At 41.2% G+C, this 14,654-nt stretch overlaps 1 protein-coding gene across 1 annotated transcript; it reads left to right on the plus strand.

Annotated features, from left to right (window-relative positions):
- Positions 1-278: 278 nt before the first annotated feature.
- Positions 279-3,588, plus strand: TCHHL1 (trichohyalin like 1). Its single transcript, XM_008695634.1, has 2 exons — positions 279-418; positions 896-3,588. The coding sequence occupies exons 1-2, from the start codon at positions 281-283 to the stop codon at positions 3,482-3,484; spliced, it is 2,727 nt and encodes a 908-aa protein (XP_008693856.1). The 5' UTR covers positions 279-280; the 3' UTR covers positions 3,485-3,588.
- Positions 3,589-14,654: the final 11,066 nt, after the last annotated feature.

A 14,654-nucleotide genomic window follows, 5' to 3' on the forward strand; every position in this document is an offset into this window, starting at 1 on the left:
AAGACATGAGTGTCGCTGTTTTCCAAAGGGTGGGATGATGTGTCGCTTCTAATACCTACCTGTGCCAGAGCTGATCTCACCGACATTACTTGGTACAAAACTAAATCATTGAAATTCAGATACAGTATCTTAATAGAGATAGATAGAATAGAGCAGATGATGCCAGTGGAACTGGGGGAGGGACAGAAAAAAGGATGACCTCTGTATCTCCTTCCTGAAGGACGCTTCTTAGGAAATGAGCTTTGTTTGTTCTTTGTCACAGTCTCCTGAGTTGGGAAAGATGCCTCGGCTCCTGAAAGATGTCCTCTGTGTAATCAAGACATTCCACAAGTATGCCCAAGAGGATGGTGACAAGGCAACACTGACCTGCACAGAGCTGAAACAGCTCATCCAGGGCGAGTTTGGGGACATTCTTCAGGTGAGATGTTCACAGAGCTGTGGAGATTCTTCCCCACTTACCCTTTCTCCATAATCTATGCAAGATGGGTATAGGTGATCCCTGCCTGTTTTATATTTGGCTACCAACTCTCGGCACTCACTGATTTTGAACTTTTTTCAGTCTCAGCTCCCTACTCTGTGCAATTGCTTAATCAGTCTTACAAAGGAAAATACGGTTTTTCTCACTGGGGCTATGCTTCAGCAAAGTAGGTTCTGAGAGTAGTCATGAGCCAGTGTACAACTAAATGCAACTCACAGTGACGTAAAAACTCCTTCTTAGCATAGCTCTCTGATGAAAAATGGAATCAACAAATTCTTACTGCTTGGGGAAATTTCACTAGTTCCTGAGGAAAAAGGTTAGAAAAAAAAAGAAAAGAGCATTCTTGGGAGACATGTAGGCACTCGGGGTGCTTGAACACATATAAATAGGCTGATTCCTCACTGTGTTTTCATGCAGCCAGATGCCATTCATGCTGTGAAGAGAAATTTGAACCTTCTGGATACTGACAGCAATGGCAATATCAGTTTTGAGGAATTTGTTCTTGCAATCTTCAACTTGTTGAACCTCCGCTATCTTGATATACAGTCATTACTAAAACCAGAACCAAGACAAGTGTCTAAACCAGAGGAGAAACCAGATGATATGGATCTTCAGGGGACTGGTGGCCCTGGCCAGTGGACACAGCAAATGCCACCAACTCAAGACAGAGTGGTGCCTCCTTCAAGAATGACATCATCAGCTCAGCTCAGCCCGATGGAAAGGGGAGCAGTTGGACACAATGGGGTTGAAAACACCAAGACTTGCAAACTGCCAGTAGACACACCTGGGCCTAATGACCCTAAGAACCAACACATGGAAGGAGATCAACAGAACCAGGAAGTGGCCCAGGATGTACCAGCAACAGGAGACAATGGGGCTCAACTTGAGACAAGTAAGCCAACAGCAGAATCAGAACAGATCGACAGTCCCACAAAGCAGGAGGAGCAGGATAAGGAGAGTCCCATGGGGGGAGATAAACCAGTCAGGGAGCAAAGTGTCACTAAGACATGGGATCAATGTGGAGAACAGGAAGGGAGCCTAAGAACCCGAAGTTCTCTACCAGAAAAAATACCACAGAGGCCCTCCAAAGATCAGGAAGTTGCAGCAGGAAAGGGTGTTAAGGAACATTCTAAAACACAAGAACTGTCGCTGCCAGGAAAATATGAGCCCAGTTCAGAGCATGCTGACCTGCCAAAACAAGCTGCAGCCCAGAAGCCATTGCAGACAGAGAAACCAACTGATTCTGAGGATGATGGTAGAACATCTGAGATCCAAGGACAAGGAGAGGATGCCGACAGGACACCACCTAAGACAAAGAATCCAGCTGAACTTGGGGATGATGGTAGAGTAACTGAGACCCAAGAACCACCAGCACAAGAAAAAGAACATGAAACAAAGGTCCTGCCTGTCCAAGGTGATAGCAGAATTGTTTCAGAAACACCTGATGTTAGGGCTGTAAGGAAAGAGAGGAGAGGCCCTGAGGCCCATGAAACAGCAGGGCAGAAAGAAAATGAGAGAAAAATTCAGCTACTAACCCTGGAAGACCAACCACAGGATGGGAAGTATGAGGAACTCCGAGAGTCATCAAAAGAAAGGGATGCTGAAGAAGGTTCTAAAACACAAGAGTTAAGCTCAGAAGAAGGAGATCAGAATCATCCTGAAATTGAAAGAGCAGTCACCCCAGGAGAAGAGACAAGACGTGCTGAGGAAGGCACAGCAAAAACCCTTTTGAGCAGCAAAAATGCCCCTGCAGCAGAAGGGACACCAGGAGCAAGAAAAAGAACACAGGAATTAGCACAACTCAAGAACCATTCTGGAGAAGAAAATAATAAGGTCACCAAGACTCACGACAAGCCAGTCAAGGATGATGATGGTTACCAGGGAGAGGATCCCAAGCCCACAGTCACACAGAATAATGAGGGTTCTGAAATTCCCAACAGCCTGACTCCAGAGGATAGTGATAGCAGCTCAGAGACAACTGACCTGCCTGTGCAAGGGGATTCCCAGAATCAAGTAGACCCTCTTAGAGAGTCTGTGGAAAGAAGTCAAAATAATAACCCAGACACTGAGAAACAGGTAGCTCTGGGTCAGGAAAGCAGAACTCGGGAGGCAGTCATGCTGGCAGTCGAAGGAGAGGATAAGCAGCTCACCAAAGAACCAGAATGGGCTGCCAGAGAAGAGCACAAGAGTCTGGGTTCAGGGACCAAAGGCCCGGGTCCAGCTGTGCACCCTGATGGACATCCAGAGGCACAGGAGTCCACAGCAAGAGGTGAAAACAGAAAGTCCTTGGAGACAGAGATCCCAGGTACTCTGGAGGCAGACTTCACTGACCAGTTTTCCATAAGGCAGCTTCCAGCAAAGGAAGACAGCAGAAGAAAGCTAAAGGTCCAGGGCCTAAGTACCAAAGGAGAGGAAGTTAGAGCACCAGAGACCCAGGAGGCTCCAGTAAAAAATCTGGATGAGGACAATTCAGCATCTCCCAAAACACACCTTGAAAGAGAGGGAACTGCAACGTTGGAAGAGGATGAAAGCCCCCAAGAGTTGGCAGAAGCCAATGACCAACAAAATCCAGCCAAGAAAAGATACGATGTTTCAGTCCCCCAGTCCAGCCTTGAAGAGAAGATGCAGGCAGACCAAGAGCCTGGTTTTGTGGAGAGGGGTACAGTCCATTCCAGTCCTCTGTACCAGTACCTGCAAGAGAAGACACTGCAACAAATGGACGTGACCCAAATGGAGCAGCAAAATCAAGCTCAGACAGCTAGATCATCAAGCCCAGAGCTCCTCAACAACCGGTCAAGTGCATCCCTCACCCAAGAGATCTCAGAGTGTCCTATTATCTTTAGTGACAGCCAAGCATTACAACATTACACCAAGGAGCATCTGCCTGATGCAGATCCTGCTGACGCACAGCAAACATCAGTTCCCCAAGCCTCAGAAGATAAGCAGGGCTACCCTCAGGAAAAGAAACCAGTACTACAAAAGGAGGCAGGCCCCAAAGAGCAATGAATCATTATCATGATCCCAGGAGAAGTTCCAAGAAACTTCGCACATCTCAACATGTCCCAGACTCCTCCCAATCACCCTCAATGCCCACAAGCACACATCCAGATGCAAACTGATAATCCTTTATTTTTTTTAAATTAATGGGCCTTTATTGATACATTATTAATAAATGAAGTCCATTACTTTACTCCATTCGTTACTTTTTAATCTAATGTCCTTTTTCTGTTGCAGGATCTCATTCAGTTTCCCACATTACATTTACTTGTTGTTTCCTTTGGCTTCTCTTGGTTGTTACAGCTTTTCAGGCTTTCCTCATTTTAGATGACATTGACAGTTTTGAGGTAGGGGGCTCCTCCATTCAAATTTTTCCTGATATTTTTCTCACAGTTAAACTGAGGTTATAGGTTTTGGGGAGGAAGAGTGCAGTGATAGAGTTCCCTTTTCTTCACATATCAAGGAAGCGTCTGTTACCTTTTTTCCTTTTTTTTTTTTTTTTTGGTCAAAACTACCTATGAATTTTCTTAATTTCTTTTTTCTCCTCTCGACCCCCCTTCCAATCTTGCCCTCTCTTATTTTATTTTTTTAATAATAATTTTTTATTATATTATGTTAGTCACCATACAGTACATCCCTAGTTTTTGATATAAAGTTCCATGATTCATTACTTGCATATAATACCCAGTGCACCATGCAATACATGCCCTCCTTAATGCCCATCACCAGCCTATCCCATTCCCCCACCCCCCTCCCCTCTGAAGCCCTCAGTTTGTTATAATCCTTTAAATTCCCTACCCGGGGCCCCTGGGTGGCTCAGTCGGTTGGGCTGCCTTCCCTCAGGTCATGACCCCAGGGTCCATGGGCTAGCCCCACATCAGGCTCTCTGCTGGGGTGGGGGGGCAGCCTGCTTCTCCCTCTGCCCTTCCCCCTCCCCCTGCTCATGCTTGTGTGCTCTCTCCTCTCTCTCTCTTTGAAATAAATAAATAAAAATTTTTAAAAATTTTTGAAGTCCCTTCCTAGGTTTCTACAAAAGCACATAAGAAAGTATTCAGCAGTGCGAGCTGCCACCAAAGAAATATCACACCAAATATCCTACCATATGATACTACTTCCAAATACCAAAATGGATTTTCTCATGAGACAGTTTTTCACAATTTACCAGTCACTAAAAATAGAAAATTTCCTTTCATATCTTTAACAGATGCCGATTTCTTCAATTGATTTGTTGGCTTTTTATAATGTGGCAATAGTGAATATAAGACTCTGCATTACCACCTTATAATCATAAAATATAATTAATCCATAGATGCAGATAATTCTGCTTCATGACATACCCTAACAGAATTCAAGTTTATCCTAAAAGTTTATCCTTCAAGATAATCTCAGATATCACCATAACTCAAAATAATTATAATTTTCTAGCATCCAGTCAGAGTAGATTCATGACTTTTTGCTAATGTCCAGGTGCTAAGTGTGGAGTCTGCCTAGAGTTTCTCTCTCCCTCTCCCTCCAGCCCTCCCCCTGCACTCTCTCTTTCTCTCTCTAAAATAAATAACTAAATATTTTAATAAATAAATACATGGCTGTAATTAAAGGATGATGCCCCAGAACTAGTAATAACCCAGAAGAGGAATAAAAGAGATACCATAAAATGTTTCCCAAAACCAAAATGCCATCTCCCATTGCATCCTGCCTTTGAGGTTCAATATTCTTCCACTTCATCTCACACCCCTTCTAGAATCTAAAATTCTCCTATATATCCCCCTTTCAACATTTTCAGCTCTTTTCATTCTACCTTTGAACATAATGAGTATCCTTATCTAAATATATATATATGTATATATATAAATGTGTGTATATGTGTATGTGTGTGTATATATCTATATCTATATATATCTTTAATGACCAGGAGACATGAGACAACTCACAAAAAAGAAAAATATATACTTAAATAGTTTAAACTCATCAGGCTTTTTCACAAGCAACTCCCAACATATATCAGGACCCACAAAAATGACAAAGGTTATAAATAACAAATTTGCAAAAGAAGCTATACAGATGGCCAATAAATATATGAAACCCTCACTAGACTTGAAGGAAATGCAAATTAAAAATAGTTTTTTCACTTACCAAGTTATTAAATGTTGTTTGTTTTTAATAACCACACAGTGATCTGAATGTGGAGAAACAGAAACTCTGAAATACATATGACAGACATAAATGAGTACAACCTTCCCAGATGGCAATTCAATAATATTCACAAAAATATTTTTAAATATTTCTCAGATGGCATTATAAGGAAATAATCGTGGATGTATATAAAAATTCATCTACAAAGATATTAGTCATAGCATATTAAAGACAGCAAAATCCAGAAACGACCTTAACGTCTATCATTACAGGAATTATTAACTAAATTATGGTCACAGGATACTGTGGAATGCCAAAAATCATTAGAAATTATGAGATTATATTACAATTATAGAATTACTAAGATTTTAGCTAAGTGAGGAAGGATTAATAAAATACTAAGCTTTGAATGATTATAAAGTGGTATATGGAGTATGATTCCACTTAGATTAACAGATAAATAAATAAGCAGAGTATGAGAACAAATCTTAACAGTAGTTATCTCTAAGTAGGGTAACTATAAATGACGTTTATTTCCTGATTTGAGATTTTCTTCATTTTTCAGATTTTCTATAATGAAAATGCAATACATTCGCAATCAGAAAATAAATGCTATTCTTAATAACTAATTATAACCTTTAACTCTAGCCTTTAGAAATAATGTAAGATAGAAAAAAATTTTTTTCAAAGATGTTCACAACACCATTATTTATAATAATGAAAAGTGCAGAAAATCAAATTTTAATAGGCTTTGAAAAGTATATTTATCCCCTTGATGTTTATTATATAGTCTCTAAAATGTGCATTTACGAACCATCTGCACTCGTATGGAAAATTCCTTATGCGGAAAAACATGATACCATTCAGTGCTTACAGCAGGTTACCAACTATATATGTGATGAAGAGAAAATACACCTAAGTATCTACAATGTTTATCTCTTAGTGATAGAATTATAAGTAACTAGGACGCCTGGATGGCTCAGTTGGTTAAACATCTGTCTTCGGCTCAGGTCATGATCCTAGGGTCCTTGGATCGAGCCCCATGTCAAGTTCCTTGCTCAGCCGGGAGCCTGCTTCTCCCTCTGCCTGCTGCTTCCCCTTCTTGTGCGTGTTCTCTCTCTCTCTCTTTCTGTCAAATTTTTTAAAAAATTTTTAATAAATAGTTTTTAAATACTCTCTTCACATTCAAACAACCATACAATTTTCTCTCCCTGTTTCTGCCCTCTGATCTATCCCTACCACAAAGCAATGTTTTTTCCATCAACCTATAAAAATTCTTCCTCTGAAGATGGCATTGCCCTCCATCTGACAAGCCTAGAGACCGCTAACCTCCCTGTTTTCAGACCTCTTGTGGTTCATACTGTTGACTGCTTCTCAATTCACTGGTCCTTCCCCACCTCCTTGTGGATTCTTCTCAACCACTCCCCAAGACTTTGGGCTCTTTCCAAGTGCTCCTTTTTTTCTGGACTTTCTCCCTCTGAGAAACTGTCCTTAGCACAAGTTACTAGTGTTACAATGGTGAGTTTCAACTGATCTTGTTCAGACTTGAATGTGTACTTCAATCCAGTCTGTGCAGTTGCTCACAAGATATGACCCCTGAGACTGTCAATCACTCCCCATTAAACTGGCTTGTCTTCTCAATTTCCCTCATTCTGTCCTTCTCTCTATCCCCATTCCATCAGGCTTCAAAGGCACAAATTTTGGAATCATCATTTGCTTTCTCTTATTCTCCATATCTAATCCACTACGGTATCTCCATAGTCTTCCATAAGTCCATTTTCCATATCCATCTTTCATTCTCCACTCCCTATGGGCCTTCAAGTACCCTACACCTAAAATAATGTCTCTCCTTCCCCTTTTATTGAATGTCCACATCCTGCTTATCCTAAGAGATCCAACTTCCATGTCATTTCATTCATTCCAAAATTTTTATTAAAAATTTTGTTAGTTCCAAATACTGGGTGAAGAATTAGAAATACAGAAATGAGAAGACAAATAGGTACTCTCTATCTTGGAGCTTGCATTCTAGTGGAGGAAGGGAGAAACCAACAGCAGACAAGTACAACCATAAATAAACAAGATAATTCCAGATAATAAAGTGGAGAACATGATACAGAGGAACAAGGGAGCAGGAGGGCAGAGGCAAGTAGAAGTGCTGCTATAGAAGACTACTTGACACCTTCCTGATGCCCCAGCAAAAGGGATGTTGTCCTCCCCTGACTCCACAGTCTTGATTTGTGCCTCTTTCTCAAACTTCCTCCCATGAGTTACAGTTATTTGTGTGCTTGTCTTACCTCTCCTCTCAGACCATAAGCTCCTTGACAGCGAGGTTCACAATTTACACATCTTGCTATCCTTCATTAGCATGGAGCTTAGCACCAGATGTGTATTATGATTTCAGTAGGTGTTTGTTGAATACGTAAATAAATCCTGATATCATTGCAACAGCCTCTTAACTGGGCCCCTGCTTCCAGTCCATCCTTCATTTAATCACTCAGGAATTTTGCAAAACATTGTTTTCATTTCATCTCTCTCTGTTCAAGACCTCTCAGTGATGCCTTACACTTTCCTCTATGCCACATCAGGTCTAAACTGATCAAACTCTATAATCTTTCCCTCCAATTACAATTTACCACTAGTTTCTTTAGAAATCCTGCTGAGGACCTCAGGTTGGTCATCTAATTTAAATCCTAACCTTGATCATTTAAATCCTATTCTACTAAGTCGAAAGGAAAATTGTTGGGATTGAATGCATTCTTTCATTTCATTTAAGTGTACTTATTAAACACTTGCTATGTGCCAGGCACTATGGTAAGCACTGGACAAGCCCTGATCAGTGGAACAGACATGGTCCCTGCCCTCATGAAGGATGTAGTCCTACATAAGACAACTGTAAAGTCCTGGAAAGAACTACTCAAAGTCAAGGTGTTAGTCACATTATTTCTTCCATCTCCATGTTTGCCTTTGTTCTTGTGGTTCACCTTCCCTGAAATGTGATTTCATTTCTTGAACTTCCCCAATTATACCTGTCCTTAAAGTCCTAGACTGAATCCTTCCTCTCCATGAAGCTCATTCATACCCTATACCACCCAGATTAATACTTTAATACTTACTTGCTAGTATTACTAACTAATTGTTCTCCGAGTGTTATGTCCCCAACTAAATAGACTTTAAGTCACCGGAGAAAAAGGAATAATTCTTATATTCTAATCCCTCACATGTCCACCAGCAACTGAATTAACCTTTCTGACCTCAGTAGCTGCCTATGTAAAATGTCATTATAATAACTCATGGGACTATTGTGAAGAATTTGAAAAACACAAAAAAACCCAAAAACAACAACAACAAAAAACAAACCAGAGCTACTATCCGGAATATACAAAGAATGCCTACAAGTCAATGAGTAAAGATAACCTAACTTCTAAAAAAACAAACAAACAAAAAAACAAAACAAACAAGCAAAAAAGCAGTAAAAGACATGAACAGGCACTTCAGAAAAGAGGATATCAAAAAAAAGAGTGAAAAGGTACTCAACCTTATTGGATATCAAGTAAGTGCCAGTTAAGGCACACTGAGAACCACTCATATCTACCAACTGTCTGAAATGAAAAAGTGATCGTATCAAGTGTATGCAAAGAGGTAGAGCAATTAGAACTCTCAACCTGGTAGCAGAAGCACAAATTGATATAATAGTCATTGTGGAGAACAGTAGGGCAGTATCTATTGTTGCTGAATACATGTAACCCTATGACCAGGTAATTCTACCCCAGGTATACATCCCAACAGAAATGCACTGAAAGACATGTTCAAAAATATTCATAGCAGCACTGCTTGTAACAGCACCAAAGAAAAGATAACCCAAAGGTCTACCAACTGAGGCAATAATTTGTACTATAGTCACATAAAGGAGCACATTTAAAGAATATAGCAAGGAGATTGAAAGAACTACAATCAGCAATGTACAATCAGCATAGTGACTATAGTTTCTGAGACTGTATTGTGTATTTCAAAGTTGCTAAGAGAGTAGATCTTAAAAAAAATTGTTAACTGGGGAAAAAAACTGTTAACTATGTGTGGTGATTTATGTTAACTAGACTTACTGTGGTAATCATTTCACAAGATATACAGATATTGAATTATTATGTTGTACACCTGAAACTAATAAAATATTATATGTCAATACTATGGGGTGCCTGGGTGGCTCAGTCCAGTAAGCAACTGAATCTTGATTTCCACTCAGGTCATGATCTTAAGGTCATGAGATCGAGCCCCGTGTCAGGCTCCTCACTCGGTGGGAAATCTGTTTGAGTTTCTCTCTCTCCCTCTCCCTCTGCCCCTACCCCCCCAAATAAATAAATAAATCTTTTTAAAGAAGAACTGTAGCCACACGCAATAGCATACAAGAACTTCATAAGCATAATGTTGAGGAAAATAAAGCCAGACACAAAAGAATTCACACCAATCGACTGTATTTACATCAACTTCAAACAGAGAAGAAACTAACCATTGGTATTAGAAGTCAGGATAATGGTACCACTGGTGTGGAGGGGGAAGGTAGGGTATGGGCAAGAGAGGGACTCCTGGGGCACTAGTTAGTGCTCTGTTTCTTGATTTGGGTGGTGGTTACATGGGCGTGTTCACCATGTGATGATTCATCAAGTGCACACTTACGATTTGCAAATCCTACTTCAATAAGAAAGGTTGTTTTTAAAAAGTAAACAAAATAATATACATAAAAATTCCCAGCAAACTGCCTGGCCTTAGTAAGTGTTCAATACATCTGTGTTTACTGTTTATTGGTGGATTTATAGTAGTACCAAATCCATGGGAGGCATTTTTTCATCTATTAATTCAACAGTTGGCCATCTACTGAACTATGCATACGTGCTATATAGTGATGAGCAAAACAGACATAACTCTTGACCTCATGGAATACACAGTCGGATGGAGGAAGAGAGTCATTTAAAAAGTTAACACAAAAACTATGGGTAATTACAAACTGCTAAGTGCTATGAGAAAAAAACAATAAGGAGCCCTAATTTAAATTGAGGGGTCACAGAAGACCTCTCTGAGAAAGTGGCATGTCCTCGTGATTGATTCCTGAATCCCTGGACAGCAAGATTGGGAGAATCAACCTGTAGAGGTCAATGCCCCACAAAGCACTTGAAGGTGGGTCTATACCATTCAAGGAGCATTCCTCCTACTAGTTATTACGGCAAGGGTAAATAAAAAGTTACGCTTGTTCCTCAGTATGCCAGGAGAGAAGTATCTAAGAAGTGAGGAAATGAGAAATAAAGGATAGAATAGTGGTTAAGAACGTGGGCTCAGGAGTCAGCCTATACCCAGGTTATAATCAAGGTCACTCACAGTGTGTCCTTCGGCAAATTACTTAACCTCTCTGTGCTTCTGTTTGTGCATCTGTTACTAACATTTCACAAATTCTCAGGAAGTTCATCAATTAGTCTTGGGCCTAGGTTAGGAACCCCTTTTTAGGGATTTCTGAATTTTAGAAAAAGGAGGTCAGCTCATAGTCTGCAGAAAGGCTGCCTGAGACCCAGAGAAGGGAGGTGACTTGCCCAAGATCACTCCAGCCCTCTTGGGAAAGGCAGTCTGATACATACAGTCTTTTGATCCCCACTTGACCATAAGAATGGGTCTTTGACCTGCAACACTCCCTCACCAAGAGATAAAGAGCCCACACAGCTTACACTGTGCTATCGGCTTGTGTGGGGATCTCTTTTCCTGTTTCAGATTTAGTGTATACCCTATATTCTGCTCAAGCATGTGCATCATATGGCACCTGGCCCACTGCTCTATCTGTCCCCTGTGAAGAAAGGATAGAGTCCTTCATTCTGTGGCACAAATATGGTACATGCAGGCCAATGGCCCTATGTCAGCTGCCAGAGCCAGGGCTAGTCCACTGGCCTCCTGAGTTCCCAGCCTAAGCTCCTTCCAGACCTCTAACACTGGCCTCTGGGCACAGGATAATATCTGCTCTTACTTCATTGTTACATCCCGGGGAGAACACGCAGGTCTGGGTCCATAAATCTAAACAAGACACAAACGAAAAGACAGAGTAGTCTAAAGGAAACAGCTGCAAAAATGCCACCTTTCCCTTCCAGCATAGCATTCCCCCGCCCCCCAGGAGATGCCACGCTGAGTCAGTGACTGCACCTGGGTGCAGCTGGGGATTTTTTTTTTCATTTAAATTCAATTTAGTGGGACACCTGGGTGGTTCAGTAGGTTAAGTGTCTGCTTTAGGCTCAGGTCATGACCCCAGGGTCCTGGGATGGAGTCCCATATTGGGCTTCTTGCTCAGCAGGGAGGCTGCTTTGCCCTCTCCCTCTGCTTGTCGCTCCCCCTGCTTGTGAGAGCTCACTGACTCTCTCTCTCTCTCTCTCTCTTTCTCTGACAAATAAATAAATAAAATATTTAAAAAATAAATAAATAAAAATAAATTCAATTTAGTTAACATATCGTGTCTTATTAGCTTCAGAGGTAGAATTTAGTGATTCATCAGTTGCATACAACACCCAGTCCTCATTCCATCAAGCACCCTCTTTAATGTCCATCATCCGATTACCCAACCCTCCACCCACCTCCCCTCCAGCAACCTTCAGTTTGTCCCTATAGTTAAGAGTCTCTTACGGTTTGCCTCCCTCTGTGTTTTATCTTATTTTATTTTTCCTTCCCTTCCCCTATGCTCATCTGTTTTGTTTCTTAAATTCCACTTATAAGTGAAATCATATGGTATTTGTCATTCTCTGACGTATTTCACTTAGCATAACACCCTCTAGTTCTATCCACGTCATTGCAAATGGTAAGATTTCATTCTTTTTGATGGCTGAATCCACATCTTCTTTATCCATTCATCTGTCATGAACATCTGGGCTCTTTCCATATTGGGCTATGTTGGTTATTGCCAGGGATTTTTGACAGATCCACTAGGGGTGCTCTCCGCGGCAGAGTGGCGGGTAATCAAAGCCTTCAAACAGGGTGGACAGGGTCAGTTTCCCAAAGCCAGTCAGAATCACCTCATCATTAAATGTTATAGTGCTACGTGCCCGGTTGAGCCACACAAAATTGCAGGCTGCTTTCCAGTACTTCTGACACTGATTACAGTAAGGAGTCTATTAATGAAGGGAAAGACTGCCCTTGGGGCCCCTGTCTACATAGAGATGCATGGTCTTTTATCCAGGTGAGAAGACTGCCTCAAGTATGAACACCCACCCCCCACCGTAGTGCCGAGGGAGTACCAGCATGCCATGCTCACCAGAGAGGACGCCCAGACACTCCTGCTGAGGGAGTGGTGTTTGTGGACGACTGTGTACCCAGCTTAAATCCCCACTCCTCCAATAGCTGAAATTCTATCCCTGGCCTGAGCTAAATCACTGGAAGGCCATTCAAAGGGACCCAGTGATCTATGCTTCAGAACTGCCTTCATCACTGAGTTGTTTTAGGTCACATACCCAATTTTTTTATACCCACTGAATAGCAACTCCCATTCACATCTTCAATTTTTGTCAGAACTACAAGAAATAGCGATGCTTGGGTGGCTCAGTTGGTTAAGCGTCTGCCTTCAGCTCAGGTGATGAGCCTGGGGTCCTGGGATCGAGTTCTGCATCAGGCTCCCCGCTGAGCAGGGAGCTTGCTTCTCCCTCTGCCTGCTGCTCCCCCTGCTTGTACTTGCTGGAAATAAATAAAATCTTATTTTAAAAAAAACAAACAAACCAATTACAAAAAATAGATGTGAAACTCATCACTGCTCTGGCTGTCAAAATACTGTTGAAAGTTTTGTCCATTTCATCATGAGGTACCCACTTTTATGAAGTCCTGCCTGAGATATTCCTTTTAGAATTCAATTTTTATAAATGCTTTCTTTCCTCATAAAAATAATGACAGTTCTTCTTTTGATCACGAGGGCCCTGTAACTGATGGGGCTTTCTCTTGAAAACTGCTGCCAGAAAACTTATGTGCAACAAGAGTCATGCTGACCCTATTTACATGGTGTATTTGAATTCTCCTTTTCCCTAGTTTTATTTTTCTACTCCTCAAAAATGTTACTAGTTCATTGTCTATGTATTTTATTGTAAGCAGCTTTCAAATCTGAAGAGGCTATCAATAAATAAATTCATTTAAAGGGGAAGAATAGGTCTTCTCTCAAATATTATAAATGGCAAATAAATACACATGATGGTTTATACACAGCAATATATATTACTGGTTTTACAGTCACCCTTAATGACAGGAATATGTTGATCAGAATCTAGATTAGGATGGAGGAAGGAAGATCCAAGGACACTGAAACATCAGTCAGAAATGTCATACCCCTGCAAGGAAGACCACAAATTTCACATAAAGAACTCAGCTGTACCAAATCCACTCTGTTCTTAGGGTCAGTGTGACCCCGCCAGGGACTGCCGTCACTGATCAGCCAGTCGATAGCAGTTGTTGACCACACTGGGCTCCGCTATTAGCAACCTGTAGTCCTTTCATGGGTATAGATAAACAAACAATTACTAATGGAATCCAACACCATTTGAAGTGTTAAGTCATTTAAAAAATAAAAATAATAGGGGCGCCTGGGTGGCACGTTGTTCGTTGAGCATCTGCCTTCGGCTCAGGGCGTGATCCTGGCGTTATGAGATCGAGCCCCACATCAGGCTTCTGCGCTAGGAGCCTGCTCCCTCCTCTCCCACTCCCCCTGCTTGTGTTCCCTCTCTCGCTGGCTGTCTCTCTGTCAAATGGATAAATAAAATCTTTAAAAATAAATAAATAAAAATAATAAAATTTGGTCTCTACGCCCAAATAGCTTACACTATAATTGAGTAAATAAGGCATACTCATGAAACAATTGGAGAACATGCGGTTAAGTGATGAAGGCCTAAATAAGGCCTCATCATTTAGCTCTGACAAGTGCCTCCGTACAGGCCTAGTGGGCATGGCACAGGCAATCAGTGCAGAAAGTATTAAAAAGAACAAGACTATGGTAGTTAGAGTCACTTGTTTACTCACTCAACAAATATTTACTGCACACCTGCAACCT

Source organism: Ursus maritimus, unplaced genomic scaffold (assembly GCF_017311325.1).
Source record: "Ursus maritimus isolate PB19 unplaced genomic scaffold, ASM1731132v1 scaffold_12, whole genome shotgun sequence".
Taxonomy (NCBI): domain Eukaryota; kingdom Metazoa; phylum Chordata; class Mammalia; order Carnivora; family Ursidae; genus Ursus; species Ursus maritimus.

Coding starts and splice junctions, on each gene's coding strand:
- TCHHL1 (XM_008695634.1), top strand. CDS start 281: ATGCCTCGGCTCCTGAAAGATGTCCTCTGTGTAATCAAGACATTCCAC. Junction 419..895: donor AGTTTGGGGACATTCTTCAG/GTGAGATGTTCA, acceptor GTTTTCATGCAG/CCAGATGCCATTCATGCTGT.